The 24,361-nt window shown below is 43.2% G+C and overlaps 1 protein-coding gene and 1 long non-coding RNA gene across 11 annotated transcripts in view; one reads left to right on the forward strand and one right to left on the reverse strand.

Moving 5' to 3' along the window:
- Nucleotides 1-24,361, forward strand: part of LOC308472200 — a 52,742-nt gene that overhangs the window by 12,291 nt on the left and 16,090 nt on the right. The window lies entirely within an intron of this gene.
- EFCC1 (EF-hand and coiled-coil domain containing 1) overlaps nt 1,050-24,361 on the reverse strand; it is a 64,012-nt gene continuing 40,700 nt past the window's right edge. Inside the window, exons 3-9 of one of the 8 annotated variants that reach the window (XM_080996781.1) lie at nt 23,890-24,029; nt 17,377-17,512; nt 16,249-16,414; nt 9,761-9,919; nt 5,195-5,264; nt 3,532-3,581; nt 1,997-2,129 (exon numbers count right to left, since the gene is read on the reverse strand). In XM_080996781.1, the coding sequence (XP_080852907.1) occupies nt 3,568-3,581; nt 5,195-5,264; nt 9,761-9,919; nt 16,249-16,414; nt 17,377-17,512; nt 23,890-24,029 (685 nt within the window). In that variant the 3' untranslated portion in view covers nt 1,997-2,129; nt 3,532-3,567. Of the gene's footprint in view, nt 2,130-3,531; nt 3,582-5,194; nt 5,265-9,760; nt 9,920-16,248; nt 16,415-17,376; nt 17,513-23,889; nt 24,030-24,361 lie in introns of all 8 variants that reach the window. The other 7 variants (XM_080996784.1, XM_080996779.1, XM_080996780.1 and 4 more) reach the window with 7 other exon arrangements.

Genomic DNA, 24,361 nt, shown 5'->3' on the forward strand with positions numbered 1-24,361 from the left:
TTCCATTAAGGACTGGGAAAGTGCCTATTTAAAATTGCACATTATTTCATAAATAAGAAAAGGCATCCTGACTTTTATTTCTTCTTTGCTCAAGAACAATGGGGTAAGAATAGGGATGGGCACATCCATTGTTTTTGGCTTCTAATTTTTTCCAGTCTGAAGTTCAGTTTTCCACATTTCCATATGAGCTTGCAAATCAATTTTCCACAATAAAATGCATTTTTGTATGTTACTTTCACTACAATGTGCATTTTTATGCTCATCTGCCCTGGGCTGTGTATATTTGTACAGATTACTTGACTGGAGAACTGCATTGCAAAATTCAGAAAACTTTGAAGAATGGCTGCATTTAGGTCCATGCATTGTTTCAATGACTTGGCTGAAACTTTTGCAGGGATTCCAACAATTCTGGACTGTGATGCTGGAGGGAGTGCCCAAGACACAACCATTTTCAGTGGAGTTGGTTCAAGCATTCAGCTGCAAAAGCATCAAGTGTGTTCCTGAGTGATATGCACGCAGGAGAGAATCTGTTCTTGGTGTGGTATAGCAGCACCTGCTATGGAAAGCAATTTCCCAATCAGGTGCACTGGATGTAGACCAAGGTCATGTACTAACAATTTAGTTACTACAAAGGCATAACTGAACATGGATCAAACCAGTACAGCCAACAGTTTAGATCAGGAGTTCCCAAACTGTGGTTCCTGGGCCACCAGTGGTTTGTATGCTTCATTAGCTGGACCACGGCATGTGCACATTAAATACTCATTGTGGGTTTTAATTGTATTTTTATAACTTCTTGGTGTTTTGTTTTATTTTATTGTATTGCAATTTGAAATTTGCAGAATTCAAATTGCAAAACAATAGAGTGCAATGTATAAGAAATAAAAGATGAAGCGGGGGGAGGGACAAAAGAATACTGCGTTTGATTGATGATTTAAATGATAAATCTATGTGGGGATGGGGATGATGTGGGGGTGGCTTTGGTATATTTGCATTGTGATGTAATATAGAAAAAAACCAATTTTTTAAAAAAAGATTTACTCCCATCATTTCAAAAGGATAAAGGTAGCATTTAATATAGCAATCTAAAATTTGCAATACGACAGTAGTGAAAAAGCTACTATCAAAGCAAAACTACATTTGTAGAGTGGCTACCATTTTAAATAAAGTATCTGGCTGGACAGAAATGCAGACATAAGTATAAGAATTAAATAAAGTCTGTGTTTACAAGCATGCATACTGACACCATACAAATGTATGCCCTTTGCAGGACACATAGTCCCTTCATGACTATAGGTAGTGATAGCAACCAATAGCTACCTCAAGTTTAAGCGACCTTGGTGTGTTTTCATTATACACTCATTTTCCCTTTGTACATTACGAAGGCTCCCTGTCACACACACCTGTTAGATGCTCCAGGGAAGACAAACTACTGAAATGTAGCAGATAACATTAATCTCTCTTATTATAACCAGGAAGCTAAAGCTCTACAGGGTTAGTAACAGGATAATTTTAATACAACGGATCAGAATATTTCTGGTACCAATAACATGAAGGCTTTAGGTGCCACTTATCCTTGGGAGCAAGGAGCTGTCTCCTGGATAAGGCTTGCTTAGAAATTAGATGAGAGATTACAGAACTTCCCAGAAGTATCATACCCAATTTCACAATTCAAAGTGAGAGAATGAACAAGTGGCAGAACACAGGTTGTATACAGATAAGGTCTCAAGTTTGAATTTCTGGAATTTCCTGTGGAGCAGGGCTCATGGTCTGAGAAAGACACAGGCCACAGACCCCAGAGATGTGTTCAAGACCCACTGCAAGTCACTGCTGACAGTGCATGGGCTCTGTAATGGCTCCTCATATCTTCAATTGTCTTTTATTCTTCCAGCTTTTTACACATTTCTGGATTGTGGATAACTTTGTGCTTTGGTGTTGTAGCTTTTAAGCCCTCTGGGTGGTAACAGTCACAATGCATTGTGGGTGGCCTGTTGCTCAACAGGAGATTACCAAAGAGTTAGCCAAGGATTGGTGACCTGGAGTTTTCTCATGCGGTTTGCTTTGAATGAGTTCACAGGCAGTCAGTTCATGGTAGAGGGTATCTAAGACTTCAATGATATGTGGTTTTCCTTTAAAACAGAAAAAAATGCAAATAGTGAATTGGAAGGTTAACAAAACAAAGACGAAGCAGTATGAATATCAATAACATGTCCTTTCTTACAAAACGTAGGCATAATTGCCAAAATTTAATGCAGACTTTTTGAAGGACTGCATTGTGAACACATTCTTGTTCATATCAAAGTGAAGCAGAGTGGAGCAATCTTCAGTTATCTTGGTTGCTCCTTCTGCTTCACACACTGTGGTCAGTTAATCCACATCCTTGAACACACAAAGATGAGTTTTGAAATGTGTCTGTCTCTGTATGTTGGCAGTGTGCTGTAAGGCTAAACCCCCTGAAGCTGTAGTCACAAATAAATAGCCACAGATAAAGCCTTTGGGCTGTAAAATTAATCTCATGCCTAAATCAAAGTTGAGTTCCCACTACAATGAGAGAAAATTGCTAACCAAATCCACCTGGTAACGTTTGATTGTGAGTGCTTCCAATCGGGTGCTGAATATTGCAAATGGGTTAATCAGATTTTGCAACCCAGTCATTGGCAACATGGGTTTTTTTTAATAGATACAGTAGCTTATCTAGTTTTCCATGGAATGGGTAAGTCCAGATAAAATGGGGGGAAATATGGGCTGGAATTTTAATGCCAGCGATGTCCTGCAGATGCTTCGCACGAAGATTTCGGGATGCAATTTGTGCAGTAGTGAGTACAAAGAAAGTTGATGTTGCAAATGAGGCAGACTTAAAATAGAATGCTTGTGGGTTGAGTTTCTTTTCATTTGTGATGCAGAGAATTCTGTTGGGGAAAGAAGTGGGGAGGAGAGGGAAGTAAGGGAAGAAATGGGAAGTAAGGAGGGAACTGCACTGTAAGCTCCACAGAGGACTGTTGACAAAAGCAGTAGACCTCCAAGAAATTCAAGGTGCATACATGCTCCTCACAAAGCTACAATTCCCAGATTTCCCTGGAAATGTGGACTGATCGTCAAACAGCTCCAAGGATTGTAGCTCTGTGAAGTGTATAGGGGTCTCCTGACACTTCTCAGCCTTAACAAACCACAGTCCCCAGGATTCTTTGGGGGAAGCCATGTCTGTTTAAAGTGGTATGATACAGATTGAAATGTATAGTGCAGACAGGGCCAATGTTACAATTCCCAGCAACAGTGCCCAGAATTCTTTGAGTGTAAAATGTGTTCTGAATGTGCTTTAAAGGTACAGGGCAGGATTTAATTAAGGAGCCCCATCAGCATAAGCCCTGCAAAGGGACTTCCACTTGTGCAGTGGGCCTTTTCCTGTTCTCTTCCCCTTGCAGGCCCCTAAATTGCCTAAATGGGGCAGGATGGAAGAACCCCTAGAACAGCACACAGGAGGGGGAGGAGGGTGGTCATTCTGCCTGGGGAAATGCTTGGCCTAACAATCACCTTAGCATCATGTTGAACTCTTCCCATAGTGTCTTCTCAGCTTAAGTCTCCTAAAAAATTCAAAGAAATTTCTCTTCCATGCCACTCCCTCAAGAAAACAACAGAAAACCAGGCCTCACTTTTGTAGGGGGCAGGATATTTTTAGAGTAGGGAGGGGATTTTGGCACAACCTTAGTTTATTTGCCATTTATTGAAGGACTCGTATTGAAGGGCTCAAATATCCAAATGCCTAGCACTGAGGGACAAGGAATCCCTGTTGGAGACAAAGAGATAATGAAAAACAAAAAAAAACCTCTTCTGTATGCCTTAATTCCCTCCCATTACTTGCATTTAGATCATTCAGACTAAATTTCGAATCGTTATCTCATATATTTTCATCCATTCTTCAACCCATTTTGCTCTATGAAAAGCTCTGCCTTTCCCTGCAGACTGTCCATGTGCAACATACCAGTTCCCTCTCAAGGAGGTCAATGCAAAAACTTTGCAATTAGAAACCAAGTAATCAAATAAAACCCATCAGGTCATAAAGGTTCTCGTAACGACAGCTTATGCACAGTGGGGCTACCGCCTGAGGAGAGGACTCAGCAGATTTAGGCTTTGCATATGAACATGAAAGGTTATTACAGAGAAGATCTGACCCACTTCCTTCACTAAAGGATGCTACTTTCCGCTATATTCTCTTTTGTTACACTGTAGGGAGGAAAGAAACTTTTATGCAATGAAGAAAAATTAGCCTAGAGGGTGTGTTCTATTTTCTCACATATCTGTACAACCCCAATGAAAAGGAATAGGTTGAATATGGATTTGGGCAAAGCTTACAGTCAATGATAAAAAGACTGAGTGAGAGGGAGGTGTCTCCAGTTATGCACAAAGTTCATACTAATGGCAGATTCTACTTATGTTTCCATTTTCATGTAATTTCAAAGATGGGAAGACCTTCAATTTAATAGATGTCTTCAAGTAACAATTCCCCGTCTCTCAAAGCGCAGCAATGGTGAAATTAAGATTTTATTTATTTCTCACCAAAAGTGTCAAATGACAAAAAGCATCTCCCCTGCAACTTGCTTTATGTTACGACAGCAATTAGACATGCTGACCCTCTAAACAAAAACAGGAAGTGGTGCCTTCTCTATCAAGGTTGCTACCTCATTTGCCTTCCTACAGCCCTAATTGCTGCTCACCCATCTCATCTTTTCTCTTGCCCAACTATCAGAGAACGGTCATGGGGGTCTTTATTAGCTCTATCCTTTGACCAATGCCTGAGCTCATAGAAAACCTTGCTTATCAGCAGGTGCTTAGATGAATTTCCTTAACTGGACCTATCCCTGACTCTCAGGAGTGTAACATCTTCTCTTTATCTCAGGGATGGGGAAATTATGGTCCTTCTGATATTCTTGTACGCCCAACTCCCACCATTTCTGGCCATTGGCCATGTTGGCTAGCTATGATGGGAGTTGTGAGTCCAACAACATCCAGATGGCTACAGCTTCCCCATACCTTCCCTAGCCATTTCTGGGTATCAAAAGAATGTACCAGGCAGTGCTGGAATGAAAAGTCTCTTCCATCCACTGCAATAGCAAAATCATGTTCCCCTCCAAATTGCTGCTCTATGGACAGTGACACCTAATGGCAAGGCTCTCCATGCATGGCTTTACTTGCTTACCATGTTCTGGGTCACAGCAGGATTCCAAAGTGCTCAGTAAGATTTTCCCCAAGGCGCGCTTAGATATGTTCTTCAAAACACAAAATATTAGGGAACATTTAGCTTCAACAGAGGCTTAGAGGCACACTACTAAAGAGAAAGCACATTAGTAATCCCTAAACAAAAAAGGAAACTTGGTCTCCCTAAACAAAAAAGGAAACTCAATACAATATCTAACAAAAAACCCCCACCTCATATTCATTTTTTTGTTTATTTAAAAGATCTGTACTGTGCCTTTTCCTTACAAAAAGCTAAAGACTGCTAACTATAAACTGGCAGAAACATGATTTATTTTTAGCATTCTTTTATTCTTTGTCATGTTTTGACCAAGAGATAAATTCTAGAGCGCAGTTTCAGAGAGTAGTACCTATGCAATGATGCATGGAAACACCTGGGTGCATGGTTGTACACAACAAAGAATGCAAGCAGAGGATATGGAATAAAAACAGCATTCAAAGTGATTGTGGGCTAATGCATAATACTAATGGCAGTTTAAGCAAATGTGTAAGTGGATAGCATATCAATTTGCAATGGAATAAGTGAGTCCAGTTCACATATGGCCTCAGCACATGAGTTTTGCGCACATGAGGGTTTAGCCTACCACATCACTTTTAAAACTTGTAAAGTATATATAAGGAGGCCTCTCATGTGAACCTGCTACCTGTTTTGGGGGCACTACATGGCAGAACAGAGTCTCAAACAAAGACGTGCTCTCCCAAGCCCACATTCCCAGCACGTTTGCACTTGTGTCTCAGCGACATCTATGCTGACTTGGTTATGTACACAGAATATGTACCCCAGCCCCCCAAGGACATGCTCTATGGGGAGCTGGCTTCAGGCACCAGGCCTGTTGGCAGACCAACTCTGCATTACAAAGATGTCTACAAATGTGACATGGAGGCTGGAACATCAACCCCACTGTGTGGGTATCCCTTGCAGACGACTGGAGTGCCTGGAGACAGACAGTCAGGTTGTGTACCCACAGCAGTGCCCAGAGGAGAAATGACAGCTGAGAGGAGTGCAGAGAGAAGAAACGCCATGGTGCATCTGTAACAGTGAAACCAGACACCTTCATCTGTCCCACCTGCAATAAAACATGTCTCTCCCATTTGGTCTCTACAGCCACAGCAGGCACTGTAACTCTCCAACAGTTTGACTTTACCCCTGATGGCGCACTCTTCCATTGTCTCTTGAGACAGATGGATGGAAACAATGGATATCTGAACACAGCTTATCCATATGTGATCAAACTGTATTACAGTGGTACCTCGGGTTAAGAACTTAATTCGTTCTGGAGGTCCGTTCTTAACCTGAAACTGTTCTTAACCTGAAGCACCACTTTAGCTAATGGGGCCTACCGCTGCGGCCACCATGCAATTTCTGTTCACATCCTGAAGCAAAGTTCTTAACCCGAGGTATTTTGGGGTTAGTGGAGTCTGTAACCTGTAGTGTCTGTAACCTGAAGCGTCTGTAACCCGAGGTACCACTGTATTTTGGCTGGCACCGAGATAACAGAGGAGTGAAAAGCAGAAATACATGAGTCATAGGCAGCAACAGATACTCTGAGGCGCAGAAGCAAGGACTGGACCTCATGAGAGTGAGGAATTTTTCAGGACGCAGAAGTCCTCTCGAAGGCAGCTTTGATGTCTAGAAACCCCCCCAGCCCCCCTCATCTTCAAATATTCCTATCCATCAGTGAAAGCAAGAAATGAAACCATTCTCCCTCAGGGTTACAAGAGTGCCATTCAGTTTCTTGTGAGAGAACAATAGCCTTACCGATTCCCAAGACCCTAACAATGTGGTGGCATTCTGTGCATTCCCCCCAGGGTGCTGTAATTCACCCTATTCATTGACAGATCTTATCACCATCTAGAGCTACAATATATGACAGCATACAGGACTCATGACACTGTTCTCAGAGTGGTGTGACACACTGTTTGATGGATCGTCTGCTAAGCCGAGATGACTTTCAGTGAGACTGCTGGTCAATGAGGGACATGTCACAGAATCCTGACACAGAACGCAGCAATGCTTTCTGCCAATCATAATCAGTCATGGCGCTTTAATAGCGTATCCTTCGTGGGATTGTTATTGATCCAAAGAGCAAGCACTGCCACACTCAGGATATGAAGGCTCGGCCGAGCCAGGCAGCGAGTTAACATAATAGAAAAAAGCTACACTTACTCTGGAGAGCCTCCAGAAGCATAGAGGCATATTTCAAGCATGATAAAGCAATCATCAAGTCAATCACATTCACAATAAATAACAGCTTTGCATGCATTTAAAAGCAAGAGGAGTGAACTCCAGATGCAGATCCAGAGCAGGTCCATTTGCTTTGTTCAAATGGTTTTGAAAGACCTTGCTTCTCACAGTCACCATGACTGCAGTCCTACGAATCAATGAAAGCAACTTTTTAAAATCATCTACTCTTAACGTCTTGTTGTATATATAATATTTGTACAGCTTGTTATATGTTTGCTGTGCTAACAGGTGAAACCAAAATCATCTGATCACTAAATGCCCTAGGATGCTTTCAGGTAAATACATGTGTCTTCCGTTCCACTAAAGGAGGAAATCCATGCCATGCTGTGTCTACTGTTCTGTCAGCACAAGCAATTTCAGCCTGCCAGATGGAACAATTGTGCACAGAGAAGGGATGGGGAGAAGTTCGATTCAGCTTGAATTTAGAGGCGTATCTGTTATATTTGCACTTCCTGAAACAATTATGAGAACTGAAACACAATCATCCTTCAAAATTCCATATTTTGTGACACAGATCTCCAACCAATGCTTATAAAAAATACACACATTGCAAGTAAGTGTGCATAAAAAATCAATGTAGTAGTGCAACTAACATACCAACTGTGCTACATTAGGTAAAATAGCTTGCAAAATGTGTACATTGGTCAAAACTGCCTGGGATTGAATCTGGGACCTTCTACATGCAAATTATCCCAAGCACAGATTATCCCATGAGATCACCCACTCACTTGCCTGCCTGGATAATTTTTTTAAAGTTTTATTGATTTCCTACCCCTACCCTCAAGTATATCATAATTCATGCATTCACATGAGCATTCATACAACCTTGTGGGAAGGCTCCCTTCCTTGCTTGGGTAGATATTTCCAATATTCTTTAAAACACTTAAAAAAAATGATATGCACAGCTTCTGTCTAGCACATAAATCAATCTCTCTCTTTCTCTTTCTTAAAATTTTTTTTTTTAGGAATAACATTAACTAGAATGATAGCTGCTTACAACCTGATCAAGCCAATTACCCACCTTTTAATATAGACATGTAAAAAACTAAAACAGGAAAGTGAGCAGACTTTCCCTCATTGTAACCCCCATTTTCTGCATGTTTGTACAGCACTGATGCTGGATCAGGTCTAGCACTTCCATGGTTGTGCTAATGATGAAGCTGCCACCACTATCATTGCTTTTTTAAAAAGCAGGGTTGGAGAAGTTGTGATTCTCACAATGCTGATTTCCGTGCAGGGTATCAAAGGGGTGTGCAATCCCTTTTCAACTGCTTCTTCCCTGCACTCCTCCTTATGTGCTTGCAGTGGGTGGGAGAACAATGATGGGAGGAAGGGAGAGCAGGGGTAGAAGATTTAGAACTCCCTCCCTGTCTATTGCTCCTTCCATCTACATCACATAATAACTTAGGCCAGGAATAGCTCAGTTGGCAAACCACGAAACTCTTAATCTCAGAGTCATAGGTTTGAGCCCCACATTGACAAAATATTCTTGCATTGCATGGGGTTGGACTAGATGACCCTTGTGATTCCTTCAAGCTCTACAACCCTGTGGTTCCAAGGCAATGAGAAGTTCCTCCCCTCTTCGGATGTTCACTTTCCCACTTTCCCAGACTTGGGTCTTCTCCAAATGTATAGTTTTGCCCCACTCACACTAAACATTTGCATAGCAGCTTTAAGTGTTCAAAGCACTTCGCATGGGTTAACTAGTTGCAATCTTTACAACAACCCTGCAAAGTCAGACAGTATTATTATATGTGGGGGCTGAGAAAGAGTGCCTAAGGCCACCTAGCGAATTCATGGCAGAGGTGAGATCCAAACCAAGGGCTTCCTGATTTGCAACTCAGTCTTTTAACTGTGATGCTACGACAGTTCACATGAAGTAGCCTTGTTAAGAAAGCTACTCGCAAGAAGCTTTCCCTCTGCACAGACACACCAATCAAATACTCTCAAGCCCTGGTATCAACTGCTCTGAATGGGGAAGCAGATTAACAGTTATTTTAGATCAATCTGAAGCAATCTCAGAACTAAACCTTCCTTAGGAGAGAGAGAGGATGAATATCTCTGATGGGAAAGCTATTCATCTGGATGTTTGGGCTGTCATTTCCTAATGCAGCCATGCGCTGCCAAGCTTTCCTGCAGCAAACTCAAAATGACACTGGATGTGGCCACCTAATGGAAAGCTTATGGAAAGATACAAGGTTGTGTATCCATACGGAGGGTCAGGGTCCAGATTCTCAGCTACCTCCCACTATTTTCTTGCCATACCAGGTCCCGAAGTTGCTGAAGCAGCTGCAAAACATCCAAGAGCTTTTCTTCCACCAGGGACAGCCTTACTCTCTCTGTCTCCAACATCTGCATCTCCATCTTCAGCAATTCAGTCTCCTCCAACTTCTGCTGCAGTTCCCCTAGCAATGGGCCTTTCATCTGGACAACGATAGATGACATGAAAAGTACTGGAGCACAAGCATTAAATGTATTCCCCAACTCTTTAATCAGCGGTAAATGCCCATTATGAACATGAACTTAATTTTGCCAAGTGGAAAGTGTCACTAAAGGATATAGTGAGTAGGAAGTAAAGGCAAAGATCCGCATTCTGGGCCTTTACTGTGGTGGCTTCCTGATTGTGGAATGCTCTCCCCAGAAAGACTCACCTGGCACCATCATTATATGTCTTTAGGCACCAGGCAAAAACATTCCTCTTTACCCAGGCTATTAAATAATCTATGGCTTGTAAAAGTATTTGGGAGAGGACTGTTGTTATTATGACTATCTTATTATTAGGCTGCCTGTCAGTATGCTTTTTATTGTGTTTTTATCACGGATGTTCTGCAACGTGTTTTTAATGTTGTCTACCGCCCTGGGATCTTTTGATAAAGGGTGGTATACACAATAAATAAATAAATAAATAAATAAATAAATAAATAGGGAATTTCATGGGCTGTTTAACATAGCCAAGATCGTCTGGGGATTTCAGGTTTTCTGAGTGTGCCTTGTAGGTTCACATATATTTTCAAAAGGAAGCAATACAGATAGGATTGACCTCTTCCACCACCAATTCTGTCCCATGGCTTTTATTGCACCTGTATGCCTGGTGGTTCCGCTGTAGCAGAAATAAAATCAAGATCTCAGCTGGTGTTTTCCATTCTCCTTGAGCCATTAGTATTTTGCAAAGCCCTTACTTAACTAAACACATGCTTCACTGCACTCCTGTGAAACACTTTTGATTGCTTAAAGTTTAAGTGTATGAACCATTTAGCAGGAGAGAAAATATTGGCATATACATTAACTTCAGGGGGGACCACCTGTGTGATCAAGTTAAACATGCACTTTAGAATTGGTTGCCTCTTTCTTTTAAGAACATAGTCAAGGGCTTCATTGAACTGAAGGTCATGTCAATACCTACTTCCACCCAGCTGGGTCTAAGTAAACATCTTTGTCACCAAAATATTCATTTCCTTCACACGCGCACATGCCTAACCATACCTACTCAGAAGTAAGTCCTAGTGAATTCAATGGGGCTTATTTCCAGGTAAGTGCAGTTTGCAGTGTTAATGTTAAAATGCAGGAAGCAGAGCAATTCCACTGAATCTTGGCACCTGTGCTGAATACAGTGGTACCTCGGGTTAAGAACTTAATTCGTTCTGGAGGTCCGTTCTTAACCTGAAACTGTTCTTAACCTGAGGTACCACTTTAGCTAATGGGGCCTCCCACTGCCGCCGCATGATTTCTGTTCTCATCCTGAAGCAAAGTTCTTAACCCGAGCTACTATTTCTGGGTTAGCGGCGTCTGTAACCTGAAGTGTCTGTAACCCGAGGTACCACTGTAATTCAACACACAAGCTTCATCTTGAATCTTCTGTGTGGTCACAAGTTCCATTCAGTTTAACAGCGAATCATGGGGCAATGCTCTTGAACATGGACCAGTTCGTGCTCTATTTAAGCAATACTGTCATTATTATTTTTAAAGGAGAAATATGTTCCCCAAAACTGTGACAGCTTGCCTATTTAATGAGGACACTTCCAGACAAGCTGTTTATTCAGCATTTATATGGGGAGGTATCCAACATAGTGCTGTGGTAATAATTCAAGCAGCACAAGCATTTAAGCTTGCCAGATGGAATGATCCCCCCACTCCCCTGTGTTGTTTTAGGGGCTCACCTGACCCTTGTGGAGCCAATTTGTGCAACATAGGAGCACAGGGGGAAGAGAGGGGGTATGCCCCCTTGCACTAGCATAAATCCTTGTGTGGGCTTCCACTAGTGGGGCTCGTCAGTTGAATCCCACCCACAGGTATGTTTGCAGGAAGATTAGACAACATTGCATCAAGCAACTGTTGTTCCAGGCTTTCCAATGCATTTCCTCATCACTTTCCTTCTTGCAAAAAGGCCAATTTAGAGTGAGGTGGGGAGGGGAACCATGTTGGTTGCACAAGAGCTCCAAATCAACTTTGTGACAGGTCAAATGTGCCTCACAGGCCTCCAAGGTTGTTAAACCATGTCTTAGCCTAGGGCAAATGCTCCTTCTCAGCTCCTCTGTCAATCTGCAGCATGGGTAGAGGACATCTGCCAAACAGTGATTTCTGCACTACCATTTCCACATGCATTTCCAATGCATCGAAACACATAAACAAATAGTTGCCCTCAGCGTTTGTCTGTATCAGATTCGCCTCCAGGGAAGTAGCTATGATTCCCAAGAACAGTGTGACTCTGCGGTAGATTACTTTCACTGCACTCCCCCCCCCCCCAACTTGGTCTAGGAAGGTTATTTTCCTATTCACTACTGACACATTACAAGAGAGGTGTCCCCAAATCCAGAATCCATTTCAAAGTCTATATTTCCCTCTATCCATTAAACCAGTAGTAAGGAACCTTTTTCAGACCAAAGGATGTGTTCTCACATTTATGGACCATCTCCTGGGGCCCACAATGGTAGGCAGGGACTAGGGATGCAAGACTGCCTGTTTTGGTTCTCTCGCTTCTCATTTTTCAAATCTTAAAATCAGTTCTCCACATTTCTGCAGGAAATTTTCATTTAAAACGAAAAAAAACTCTCATGAAAATTCCACGGCACTTGTGCATATTTATCCTAATAAACACATTTTTTACTAACATATGTATTTTTGCAAGCAATCACTCCTAATACGATGCATGTTTGTAAGTTTTTAAAGTAATATATTCATTCCTGTGCACTAATGTTCCCATACACACACACACACACACACACACACCCATTGGTTGGAGAACTACATAGCAAAACCTGGATATGCGTGAATTTTGATGGATTGTTTTGGTTTGGTTTGCGTATTGTTTCAGAGAGTACAAATCCAATAGATTTTATTCAAACTGAATCTCTCTCCTGTCCCCAGCAAGGAGAGGCAGATAGGGTGGAACCACAGGAGTGGTCTGTAGAAGGATCTGGCCTGGACAGAGTCCCAAATGCCAGCCAGAGAGGCCAGGAGGACTGCATTTGCTTCACGCGAAGCAATTAACAGGACAACACACCAAGACCCTCAAAAACTGTGTCCCTCTTTAGCCATGCTGTCGGATCTCTTGAGCTTCAATTCAACACATGCTTACTTTGACTGTGTGAATATTCCACAGTGTTCTCTATTCTCCGCCTGTTTCTCCTTGTTTGGAACAGATAAACAAAGGCAATTACGAGCTCTCTTGCAAGTATCCACTAGTCCTCAGCTTATCAAGAAGCTAATTGCTACCTGCTTTTTCAGAACCAATGAAGAAATTCCACAAAGCAACTCGGGGTCTTTATCATGTTGGACACACACAGCTTGTTTTCTCCTTGATCAATGCTATTGAATGGTGCTGTAATTATTGTACAAACTGTGCTGCAGCCACAAGTTCATAATTTTCTTTGAAGTTTATGTAACACTACAGGCTGGATGTAGATGGTAATGCTTCTCATCCTTTTAATCATGGTTGCTGCTACAGATTTTTAAAGGTCCTGGTGGCAGAAGTGCAATTGGAATTGGCCAGGATCCACATACGCTGGTAATGGGCATCTCTGAAAGCCACTATTACACCACAATTGCCACTGGAAAACAGAGAGTTTTGAAGCACAATCCAGATTATCACCTTTAGGTTTATGCAAGGCTTAGAAAGGGCTATTTAGACTACTACCGCACTCCCATTTCCTCCCAAATACCAAAAGCACATTCCCTCCAACAGCCACTGGAGGCACACAGTTTTTAAAAATTGGTTTTCTGGATTGCAGCTCTACAATATGGTTGAATATAGAACTGATGTTGCATAAGGTCCATCCATGGGACGCGGGTGGCACTGTGGGTTAAACCACAGAGCCTAGGACTTGCTGATCAGAAGGTCAGCGGTTCGAATCCCCGCGACGGGGTGAGCTCCCGTTGCTCGGTCCCTGTTCCTGCCAACCTAGCAGTTCGAAAGCACGTCAAAGTGCAAGTAGATAAATAGGTACCGCTCCGGCGGGAAGGTAAACGGTGTTGCCGTGCGCTGCTCTGGTTTGCCAGAAGCGGCTTTCTCATGCTGGCCACATGACCCGGAAGCTGTATGCCGGCTCCCTCGGCCAATAAAGCGAGATGAGCGCCGCAACCCCAGAGTCGGCCACGACTGGACCTAATGGTCAGGGGTCCCTTTACCCTTTACCTTTAAGGTCATTTTGAAATAAAGACAACAGATTGGTTCTGATATAATGGAACCCTAGTTTGGTGCTACATGATCAAAGCCCCAGTCCATTTAATTCCCTCTCCCGCTCTAGCCCCCTCTTTCACTTTTGATTTGGCCATGATTGCCCACTGTGGATGCCACATCAAACTATGGTTTAATGCAAGATTGGAACTGAGGAAGGGAATGAGAGTGTGGTGGGTGGAGGGAGGAGGATGTGCACATGTGAGTACTGGGTCCATTCACACACCACCAAACCATGGTTTGATATTATTACACGACCATGGTTCTTCCATGCAAAGACAGTGTTTGTGTATGAGCAGCTTTTATGCCCAATTGCTTTTGCCTATATAAAGATTAGGCATTCTTCTTGGTGGATGAAAGCAACTCCGCTTTTTGATTCATTTGTCTAGCAAAAGCCACGTATTAGTCTCTATGCCACTGGCAATATTTTATCACTTTCGGCTTGGTAAAGCATCAACTTATCTTCAAAATTTACTAATGTTTTCTTCAATCTATCATTTATGACCTGACACCTTCATTAAGCTCTTTCTTTGGAGGACAGCTCTTTGAATTTACTGCTGCTACGTACTGGAGCATACTTAAAAAGGAATCAAAGTTAACAACCTTTTTCATCTCCTGGCCTTTGTACTTTTAGATTGGATCAATTATTGATCCATACATGTGGCTGTTACTCTTGGCCAGCCTGCAGCTGAAGGGAATTTTGTTGTGCTTCATTTGTTTGAACAGCCTTTAAAGGTACGGTTTTGAACGCATAAATAAGAGCACACCATGCCATTTAGGTACAGTTTTAGCAAACTGCCTATAGAAAGTGACAGTCTGGCAGTAATTCCTATATTAACTAAAAAGCTTTATGTATAATTGAGTAGGAGGCTATTTCAGCCCACTCTTAGATTTTATTCCAGGTTCAGAGATGCTTGATATTTACTGATGGGGGGGGGGGATTTCATAACTGTTACACTATAAAATTGTATACACATAGTCCAAGATGCACAGACCATTTGAAAATTCTGAGAACTGAATCATTCCCTCCAATTTTTGAGGCATGAAATCTGCCTCTTAACAGTAATCAGCATAGATTGGACAGACTACTGGGCTTTGGGACTTCAACCTACACATGCCCGAAGCAGCCTCATATTGCATTCTTGCTGAAGCTATTATTTACATCTACTGTATCTACATACAAATATACATTCCCAATATATACTGTGTCACTCCACAGTGGCAGGACAGCGTCACGCAACAGCTCTCTGCCAGCAAGCTATGGAGGATGTCATAAGAGAACGTGGGTGATATCCAGCAAGACAGTTACACTAGTGCAAAGATTTCTGCTTGTGCAATGGACGTTCCCCTCCCTCTTCTCTCCCCTCCACACCCTGTGCCCTCCCCAAATCTATTCCAAAAGAGTTGGGGAAACAGATTTGGGAGGGTGTGTGTGCAGAGAAAATTTCTCTCGGAGAAGAGAGGGAGGGCAAGTTCTGTCCTTGAGCTGGCTGATCTAATTCACTAGATAGTGCCCTACGCGTTTCAGAGTTTTGTTGAGAAAGACATAGACAGAAATAGAGATTAGCATTGGCTGTGATCCAGAGGCCAGCAGAGAGAGTGGCATGCACCTATCCTCCTACCACTGGCATCGCTGTGGTTTACTAGGGGGCAAAGGCGAGAGGTGATGGAAGGGGTGGCTGGGAGATTGGCACGATGCAGATGCACTGGGAGAAGTGCTGCATTGGCTCCACCAGTTCACCAAACTCCCCGCCACCTCCCCCCTCCTGGTAAGCCACAATAGTACTTGGGAAGCCAGGTGTGGCCCTGGTGGCCCTTTCTGCCAGCTGCTCCCGATACTATGCAAAAAGTGAACATGCAGGGCAGAGCTTCTGAGCACCTCCAGCTGAAACCCCTTTCCTGACAAAAAACTCCTGAAATGTGAAGGGTTTTTGGAGGTCACTTCTGACAGAAGCTGTGATCAGAGACAAAACAAGGAGATCAGCAATATTTGTGCACTCTATTGGATCCCAGCCAGTCTGCAGTGACACACTGCATTTGCCCCCCCCCCCACCAAAAGGTATAATATACACACATCTACCTCTTCCATATTTGTTCCCAGTGTTTTCACTTCTTGCCCTTTCATCTCAAGCTGTTCCGTTAACTTTGAGAGTCGCTTAACTAGTTCCACAATGGTGTTCTCACGGTCGTCCTTTCTGATGTTCCCAAAGGAGGCCATCAGCTTCTTCAGAATTGTGTCATCACACCTGTGGGCAGAAAGACTCCAGTGACTGTGTGTTTCTCCACTGTAGCTTCATAAAGTTAGAAATGAATGCCCTTCGTTGCACAGCATAAAATATTTGAACTGTGCACCCATGGGAACAAAATCCCTTTCTGAAACAAAACAGGATTCAACTGCATAGGCAAGAAATGAAAGCATGCCTTTGGGTTGCCCTGGTCAAGATAAAGCAACTAACAAATTTAATAAATAATAATAATAATAATAATAATAATAATAATAATATTACTTGTGAAATCTCCACCATTTGAAATCATGAAAAATAGGCCATGAGAAAGAATTCTGCTAATGAAATGTGGCATTTAGAACTAATAAGAAATTGTTTGTATTTAAAAGAATTTCTTCACCAAATTGTGGAATGCAATTGTGGTTGCAATCCCAGAAAGTTATGTGCTTAGACAATGGGGCATGGGGCATGCAGCTGGAGATATCTTTGAAGTTTCTCTGCAGCAGCAGCTCACAGGGTTTCACAGGCAAGCTGGTTTTCGTGTTTAAGGTCAGCTTGCCTGTCGAGTTGCGTGAGTGACTACAGTGGTAGCTGCAGAGACACCTTGGCTTGCATGCACAGTTCTCCCCGAACGCGCTGCTATGCTGTCTAATATTATAGGGCTTGGCATTACTCTCTGGCGTAGAATCAGATTAATTTCATTTACCATCTGAACCTTGTAGATGCCAGGGAAAGCAGTGTGGGAAGCTCAGTTCTCATCCCTAACATCTACTTGAATCGGATGGATTTAATTAACATATGTTCTACAACTACAGGGGATAATCACTGATGTACTCAGTGTACTACCACCCTTTTGATTTGATACAACCATATTGCATGTTCTGCTTCAAATGCAACTGTACCTGCGATACATCATTAATTGCCCCCAGTAGCTTTCTTGGACAATGAAGAAGTGTCCTACAAAAGCTCTTGTTGGGACATACCCGCTACTGCAACAGGGAAGTCTAGCGAGGAGTTTCTTCACTTCAGCCACCTGGGATTGCTGTTCCCCTGACCATTTCTCCTCTTCTTCATCAGAAGCAGCCTGGCCTTCCACAGAACGAAACATTTGTTCTTCCCCTGGAAACAAAGAACAACCTCCTCCTAAAATCTAGCAGCACTCACCGTAACGCCTTCTTCAAACAGTAGTTTCAAATGAGATTCAATTTAAGCAAGATCAAGTGGGTAATCTTAAATGAATAATTGGCAGAAATGCTAAAAGTTTCATTACTAGATAGAAGAGAACTTCCCCTTGGGAAGACTTAGCCAAAATGATGACTCTCTTACATTAAAAAAAAAAAAAATACTCCCCAAGCTCCTGTCACTTTCTTAATTAAGAACAGTTGGCTCAATATGTCTGAAACTGCCTCTAAGCCCTTTGCAAATGAATGGAAGGCACACTAAAGTACCATTCCCATTCATTACAGTGGAGTTTGCTCAGGAGGAAGTGAAATACTATGTCAGCTTCTGCATCAGAGTCTACTAGTGGCAAGCCAAAAAGAGTCTGAGAACGCTTCCTGGTTGTGAATGGATCCCCGCTCAGCCCTGTTCCAGTATAGGACCAAATCCTAGTACTTGGCCCTGCCCACGGCCATCACATCCTGTCCCCATGCTCTCATATATACATATTTCTCATTTTTTCATATAAACCAACCTTTCCCCCAGATCCGAAACATACTGTAAAACTAGCCCTCCCAAAAAGCACATGAATTGACACAAAAACGAGCACTAAACTTCCACTAGATTTCCAAAGGTTGCTTTTGCAGTATGTGAAAGGCTATGTAAAGCACAAAAATGATTAGGAAATGAAATGTCCGGAAGTGCCCTCTAAATGCAACGAAAGTCAGAATATAAGAACAAACAGATAAAATAACAATAAGGAGTGGGGCAAGGCCATGGAGAATTTTAAAGATAAGAACAAGAAGCTTGTGCAGGATCTGGTAGTGGATAAGGAGCCGGCGTAGGGGTTTATGAAGTGATATAGTCAGAGTGATGAGAGAAGGGAATTATGTTGGAAGCTCAGTGGTACAGTGTCTGCTTTGCATGCATGCAGAATGTCCCAGATTCAATCCCTGAATCTCTCAATAGGGCCTGGGAAATGCTACTGTTTGAAACCTTAGAGTGTTGCTGCCAGTCAAGGTAGACAATGTGCAACAAACGGACCGATGGCTTTGACTCAGTACAATGAAGCTTCCTATGTTCTGTAGCAGCAGAATGCTGAAGAGAGGTAAGAGGATTAAGGTGAGGCAATAGAAGAGCAGGCAGAAAAGTCAGTGCAGCAGGGGGGGCAGCAAGTGGTGAGCAGGGTGTGAAGCAGAGCTTCCGCAGTGGGGACACAGAGGAAGGACCGTATTTTTGCAACGCTGTCAAGTTACAGAAGCTCGCAAAGGAGGAGAGGCTTGCAGCTTTTAGGTAGTGTCACTCCAATTCCGGCTATGTGGGTGTATTCACAAGGGAGAAAGAAATAGGCTGAGGGATTAAGATAATTGCCTGCTTTATAGACATGTATTTCCTTACAGACTGGAGTTGGAAGAATGCTGCTGGCCATTACTCACACATTCATCACAAGTAGCTGTTTTGCAAACTGGAGTGCTAGGTTTTTCCGCTAATCACAGTACGTGTCGCTAGGGAAATACAAACAGCCTTCTTCTCGAGAGATGAATCTCTGCCACATATGCTAAAAGAATGAGTTCCATCAGCCGTCACCTGCATTGCCGCTGCTCAGTACTTGGCTGAGCAAGACGGGGCTTCTGCTTTAACGAGCCTGTTTGGTGTTTTTCCCTTTTTCTTTCTATGCCGGTTTGACACTTGATGCCTCTCTTTAACATTAAGACAGAGCTGTGGAATTTGATGTGCATGTATATTCATGGCATCTTTCTACATTTCAGGTTCAAAAATGTGCTAGTTTGATCCATCTGCAGAAAGAGACTGAAACCACAGAGAATATAAGGCTCCCAAATGGAAAGGCAAAGTGTTAGGAACCCAATGAAATAATGAGAATCTAAAGTAGAACTGTGTCTGCAAGGGCTGGGTTGACAACAGTAGATGGACAATGTCAATTGACAACAGTAAGGTCTCACTCCAAGCATAATAAAGACCATATCAGAGCCCCTTCTCTGGGTGTTCCTGACTTCAGAGGTTAGTTGACCAGCTGGAGGAGAGTCTTTTTTGTGTGTGGCAGTGACAAAATTGTCTCCTTCCCTAAATATGTTGGCCTGGCATTGCCTTTGCTAACTTTGAGGGGCCAAATTCCACCTAGTTCTTTTGTTGCTTTACGTGATATCTATGACCCAGTTTAACAGCTTTATTTACTGCTTTTATCTAGTTTTCACTCTCTGGTCCTGTTGTTTTATTGGCCATTCTCATTTTGCTGTTTTGTACAGTTCTTGCAATTTCACTGCCTTTTATAGCAGATGCTGCCATAAGGCCTCCTGGTGAAAGGTTTAGGCTACAAATGCAATAAATAAATGACTAGTGTTGTGGGCAGTGAGAGATGTTCAGCTACGATATTTTGAAATGAAGCCTCTTGGATCATGTCACATGCTTGTTGTTTTGTACCAATTGTTTGACAGGCATTTAAAAGAGATGGCACAAGGCTGGGTTGACGGAGAAAGCAGCATAGAGTGGTAGTGGAAGGTGGGGGGGAAGGGGGTGACTTCTAATATCTTCCTATGCATATTTTGCTGCCAGCGATGAGACATGCTGAACAATTTTCATGCTGCCCAGGAGAGGGCACTGTTGTAAAACAAACAAATGAACAAGAAGCCAATACAGTTTGACCAGTTTAGCAGAAAAGAAGTTATTGTGTCATGTAAACTTTCCTCCTCTTCTACTGCAACAACACACACACACACACACACACACACACACACAGGCTAAGTGTGCGAAACTAAGTGAGAGAGTCAGAAACTCAGATAGGAGGACAAAGTCGGTGGCACAGGGGAAAGACATCATTTCACGGAACATGCCCTCTGCCAGGAAGTGACATAGCACAAAGCGGGGGGGGGGGGGAGGGGAGTGTCATTCTGAAGAAATACAGCCTTCCATTTCAATGTAACTCCCAACTCTTCATTAATAGCAAACACAGAAACATGGTAGCAGGAGTTTAAAAAACAACTGACTGCAGGGCTGCAGGATAACAACAGAAAAGAGCAGAGTGAGAGTACTGTACTACAAGCCTGCATCCTTATTGCTATGGATGCAAATTTCCCCCACACATCTCCCTTTCCCTCATAAATCCTCTCTTTTTTGGTACTACACAAATCCTCACTGCTCTTCTAGCTGTGATAGACAGGGCTGGCTCAAGACATTTTGCTGCCTGAGGCAAAGGGCAAGCTCTCCCCTGCTCCCACCCCAGTTCCATGTACAGCTGCCAACCAGACTTGCAGTTTAATCTTATTTCAGTACTTGCAGCATCTTCCATTGCACCAGAGGGCAGTAGGCAAGGTTGGGAAGGGCAGAGCAGGGCAGACTACGTGGCATTCACGACTCTGTCCTCCCAGTACCTTGCTGCCCCATCCCCATCATCTGCCAGCTCACCCTGGCGATAGATCAGTTTAAAATGCTCCAGGCAGCAGTCTACATTTCTTGGTAATAAGAGTTCAAAGAAGAATGGTCAATGGCGGATCAAGCAGAGAAGATTGACCCACAAGCCAATGATGAGGCTGACCTCCAAGATTACATTTTTGTTTTAGGAGTCGCTGGGGTACAGTAGACACCCAGATTAGCTCTTTACAAACACGCAGGAGGCATGAACTTATAAGCAGCCTCCCTGCCTGCACAGCTAAACAATCATTCTTGTCCCTCACCCCTGCCCAAGAATGGAAATATCTTTTCTGCATGAGTTTGTTCTGCAAACTGCTGACCGCATTAGCCCACAGTAGGCTAAAAGACATGATCCAGTATTATTATTTCTCATTTGCAAGTCTTCCATTTACCAAACAGTTGTTTATGCCGACGCTTTTCACTTCGTTTGACATGGCATGACCTTGAAGCTGAACGTTTAGATTTCAAGCCTCTCCTTCAGATACAGTACCTTGTCACTCCGGATTAGTTCTTAAGCTGACTGACACTGCTTCTGTCTGACTGCAAGAATTAACAGCAGCTAAAGGGAATACCAAAAGAGGCAAGCACTGTGGGATTTGCACTGTGGTAAAATGTAGTTCATCCCGCAAGACTGGGGAAAGTTTCCTTACTTTCATGTCTGTGCTCTGGAGCTAGTCAAAGCACACCAAACTTTAAGCTTAGTTTTAGGCTACATCATCTCAGACAGAAGCACAGTCTGAAGATTCTTCTTATGCAAATAGCTAGAAGGGTGTTGCCATTTTACATTCAAAGAGTGTACAATCTGTGTTCCCATGTACACAAGTCGTTAAGCTGTATGTCTGTACGGTTATTCACATGCAACGAGTGTACAACCCCTAATTTACACAGGTTTGCTGCCAGCAAAAGGAAATGGCTTCAATGTAATTGTCACTGAGTGTCACTGAAGCAATTCCCTTTTATTGGGAACAAGGCAAGGCATGCTAGGTCTGCTGTGGTTCCTGAAATGGTTCCCTACCAAGGTTTACATTCAGTAGAAAGAACTGAGGCAGATAATGGATGATAGTGTTGTTCCTGTCATTTATTCCTGCACAGGGCTTCACTTTTTTAAAAACTCAAACACCAGCTTGAATCATAACTATTGAAAATGGTAAATGCACTGTCTGGAAGTTCCTCAAATGTTGCTCTTGTTGCTGGCAGTGAGATTACTAAACTTAAGTTAGCAATGGGGGAACAAAGACAGGAAAAGAAGTAAAATCCCACTCACTGAGCTGTATCAACTTGAGATTTCAGCCTGTCTGGGATTCCCATATAAAACTGAGCACATGTAATCCGTTTTATAACATACACATTTCTCATCATGCTCCAGTCTTGCCCTATTAACAGTCTTGCCCTCTGTGCTTCATCCTGTCTCCCACCTACTACTCAAGGAGATACTCCTCACTTCTGCACGAATGTGTTCAGCTACTGAAGGGGCTGCCAATAGCTGTTAAAGCAGTGCTTTAACATAGAGAAATGGGACTCAGCTTAGACTCTTCTAGCTTTCCCAGAAAGTGGTGAACTATGATCTGATTCAGGATACCCTCTTAGTGGATTGGGAAGGGTGGTGGATGGTAACATCGCCCTTCCTCACAAAACACACACACACACACACACGGCTGTCAGCTGGTCACAGGGCTGCCTGTTACTGGTTGGCATCCATCTGCTGCTTCCACCAGCCAATCTGCTCCCCCTGTCCTGCCGTCAGCGGCCTGTCCTGTGCTCAGCAGAGACAGCTGGGATAGGATATGCCTGCTGGCCATGGAGCGGTCTGTTGCTGACTAGAATGGTTGCTGCCAACTGTTTAAAAGTTTTCCAAGTCATTTTTAAACTTTAAACAGCATAAGCCACCACAGTGAAGTGCTGATGACAAATGACTCTCTGAGAAAATGACCTAGGGTCCTTCTTCAAAGTGAGGCACTGTGACATGAGATCGTCCCGGGGAGCCTTTAGGAGCTCTTGCGCCATGGGCACTTTGCTGCAGTGGCATAAACTCACATGAAACCCTCCAATGCATTTCAAAGGAGGAATGGGGAACAAATTGGAAAAGGGGTGGCGGTGGAATACTGCAAGTGTTTTTTTCTCTCTAGCACTGCTTTGGAAAAATATTAATGAGGCAGTTCTGGTGAACCTGTATACATGAGTAAGAACTCTGTATCGCCTGTCAGATAACAGGCAAAGACTCACAAACACAGAGCACTCTCTTTATGAATGTGGTTGATGAATAATGTGCTAAATGCGTTTTACATTCGGAAAAGGACTGCAAAAATGCTTTCTTGAAGCAGACAGTGCCTGAAGTTCATGGCCAGTATCTGAAAGCAAGCAGCAGCACATCATGCTCGCAAGCCAGAAGAAACCCACTAGAATTAAATTGCCCCAGCTAGTTCTGGTGAAAAGAGAATTCTATCCAGCCCAAGAAAGACGGTGCAAATGAAACTGCCATCTTTTTGGGAGGGAACATTATGTTGCTCCTTGGGATAGCTGCCTCCTCGTGAGCTAATACAGAAGATCACCACACAATATGGTCCCCTCACAAAAAGGCCGCTCAAAAAGATGGCTCAGTCTAAATGGTGCACTCCTTTAAGAAGATAAAAAGAGCTTGCAGGGTCAGGACAATGGCCCATCTAGATGAGCATCCTGTTCTCGCAGTGGCCAACTAGATGCCTGTAGGAAACCTGCAAGAAGGATCCAAGCACAAGAGCCCTTTCCCTTACTGATGTTTCCAGCAACTGGTATTCAGAAACATTAGTGGCTCTGATCATGGAGGCAGAGCATGGCTGGTCCATGGACAGCCTTCTCCATGAATTTGTCTAAACCTATTTTAAAGCCATCCAAGCTGGTGACCATTGTACCACATGCACACCGAGTTTCCATACCATTCTCTGACATCCCTGCACCTCCAGTGGGTGAACTTCTATCTCGCTGTGCAACTGATGAGGCATATTGGCCACCAGCCACTGCTGTCTTCTGGTCCGAGCTGCCTTGCGAAGGAAGCTGGTGCTTCAGGACTTCCAACCTGAAAAAAACCACAAAGGGAAACAGACCAAATAAGCCAAACGAAGAGAAAGCCAAATAAACACTTTGCATGGCAGGATGCTCCATAACACCCAAGCAGCTTCACTAAGGATATGCTTGCACTGGCAGATGTTGGAACTGTTTGCTCTGTATATGCTGACAGCAGCTTGTGCAGTTCATGTTAGTAGTGGCCCAGTTCGGACACTATGGGAAAGCCACAATTTGCTAGTCAGGGCCGTGTCACAGACTCTTGGACCCGGAGGCGCCAGCCTGCGAAGGCAATTGGGGTTTGTGTGTCAATGTCACATGTGTGATGTTCTTCAGCAATTGTAC

Source organism: Podarcis pityusensis, assembly GCF_964106645.2.
Source record: "Podarcis pityusensis genome assembly, chromosome: 2".
NCBI lineage: Eukaryota > Metazoa > Chordata > Lepidosauria > Squamata > Lacertidae > Podarcis > Podarcis pityusensis.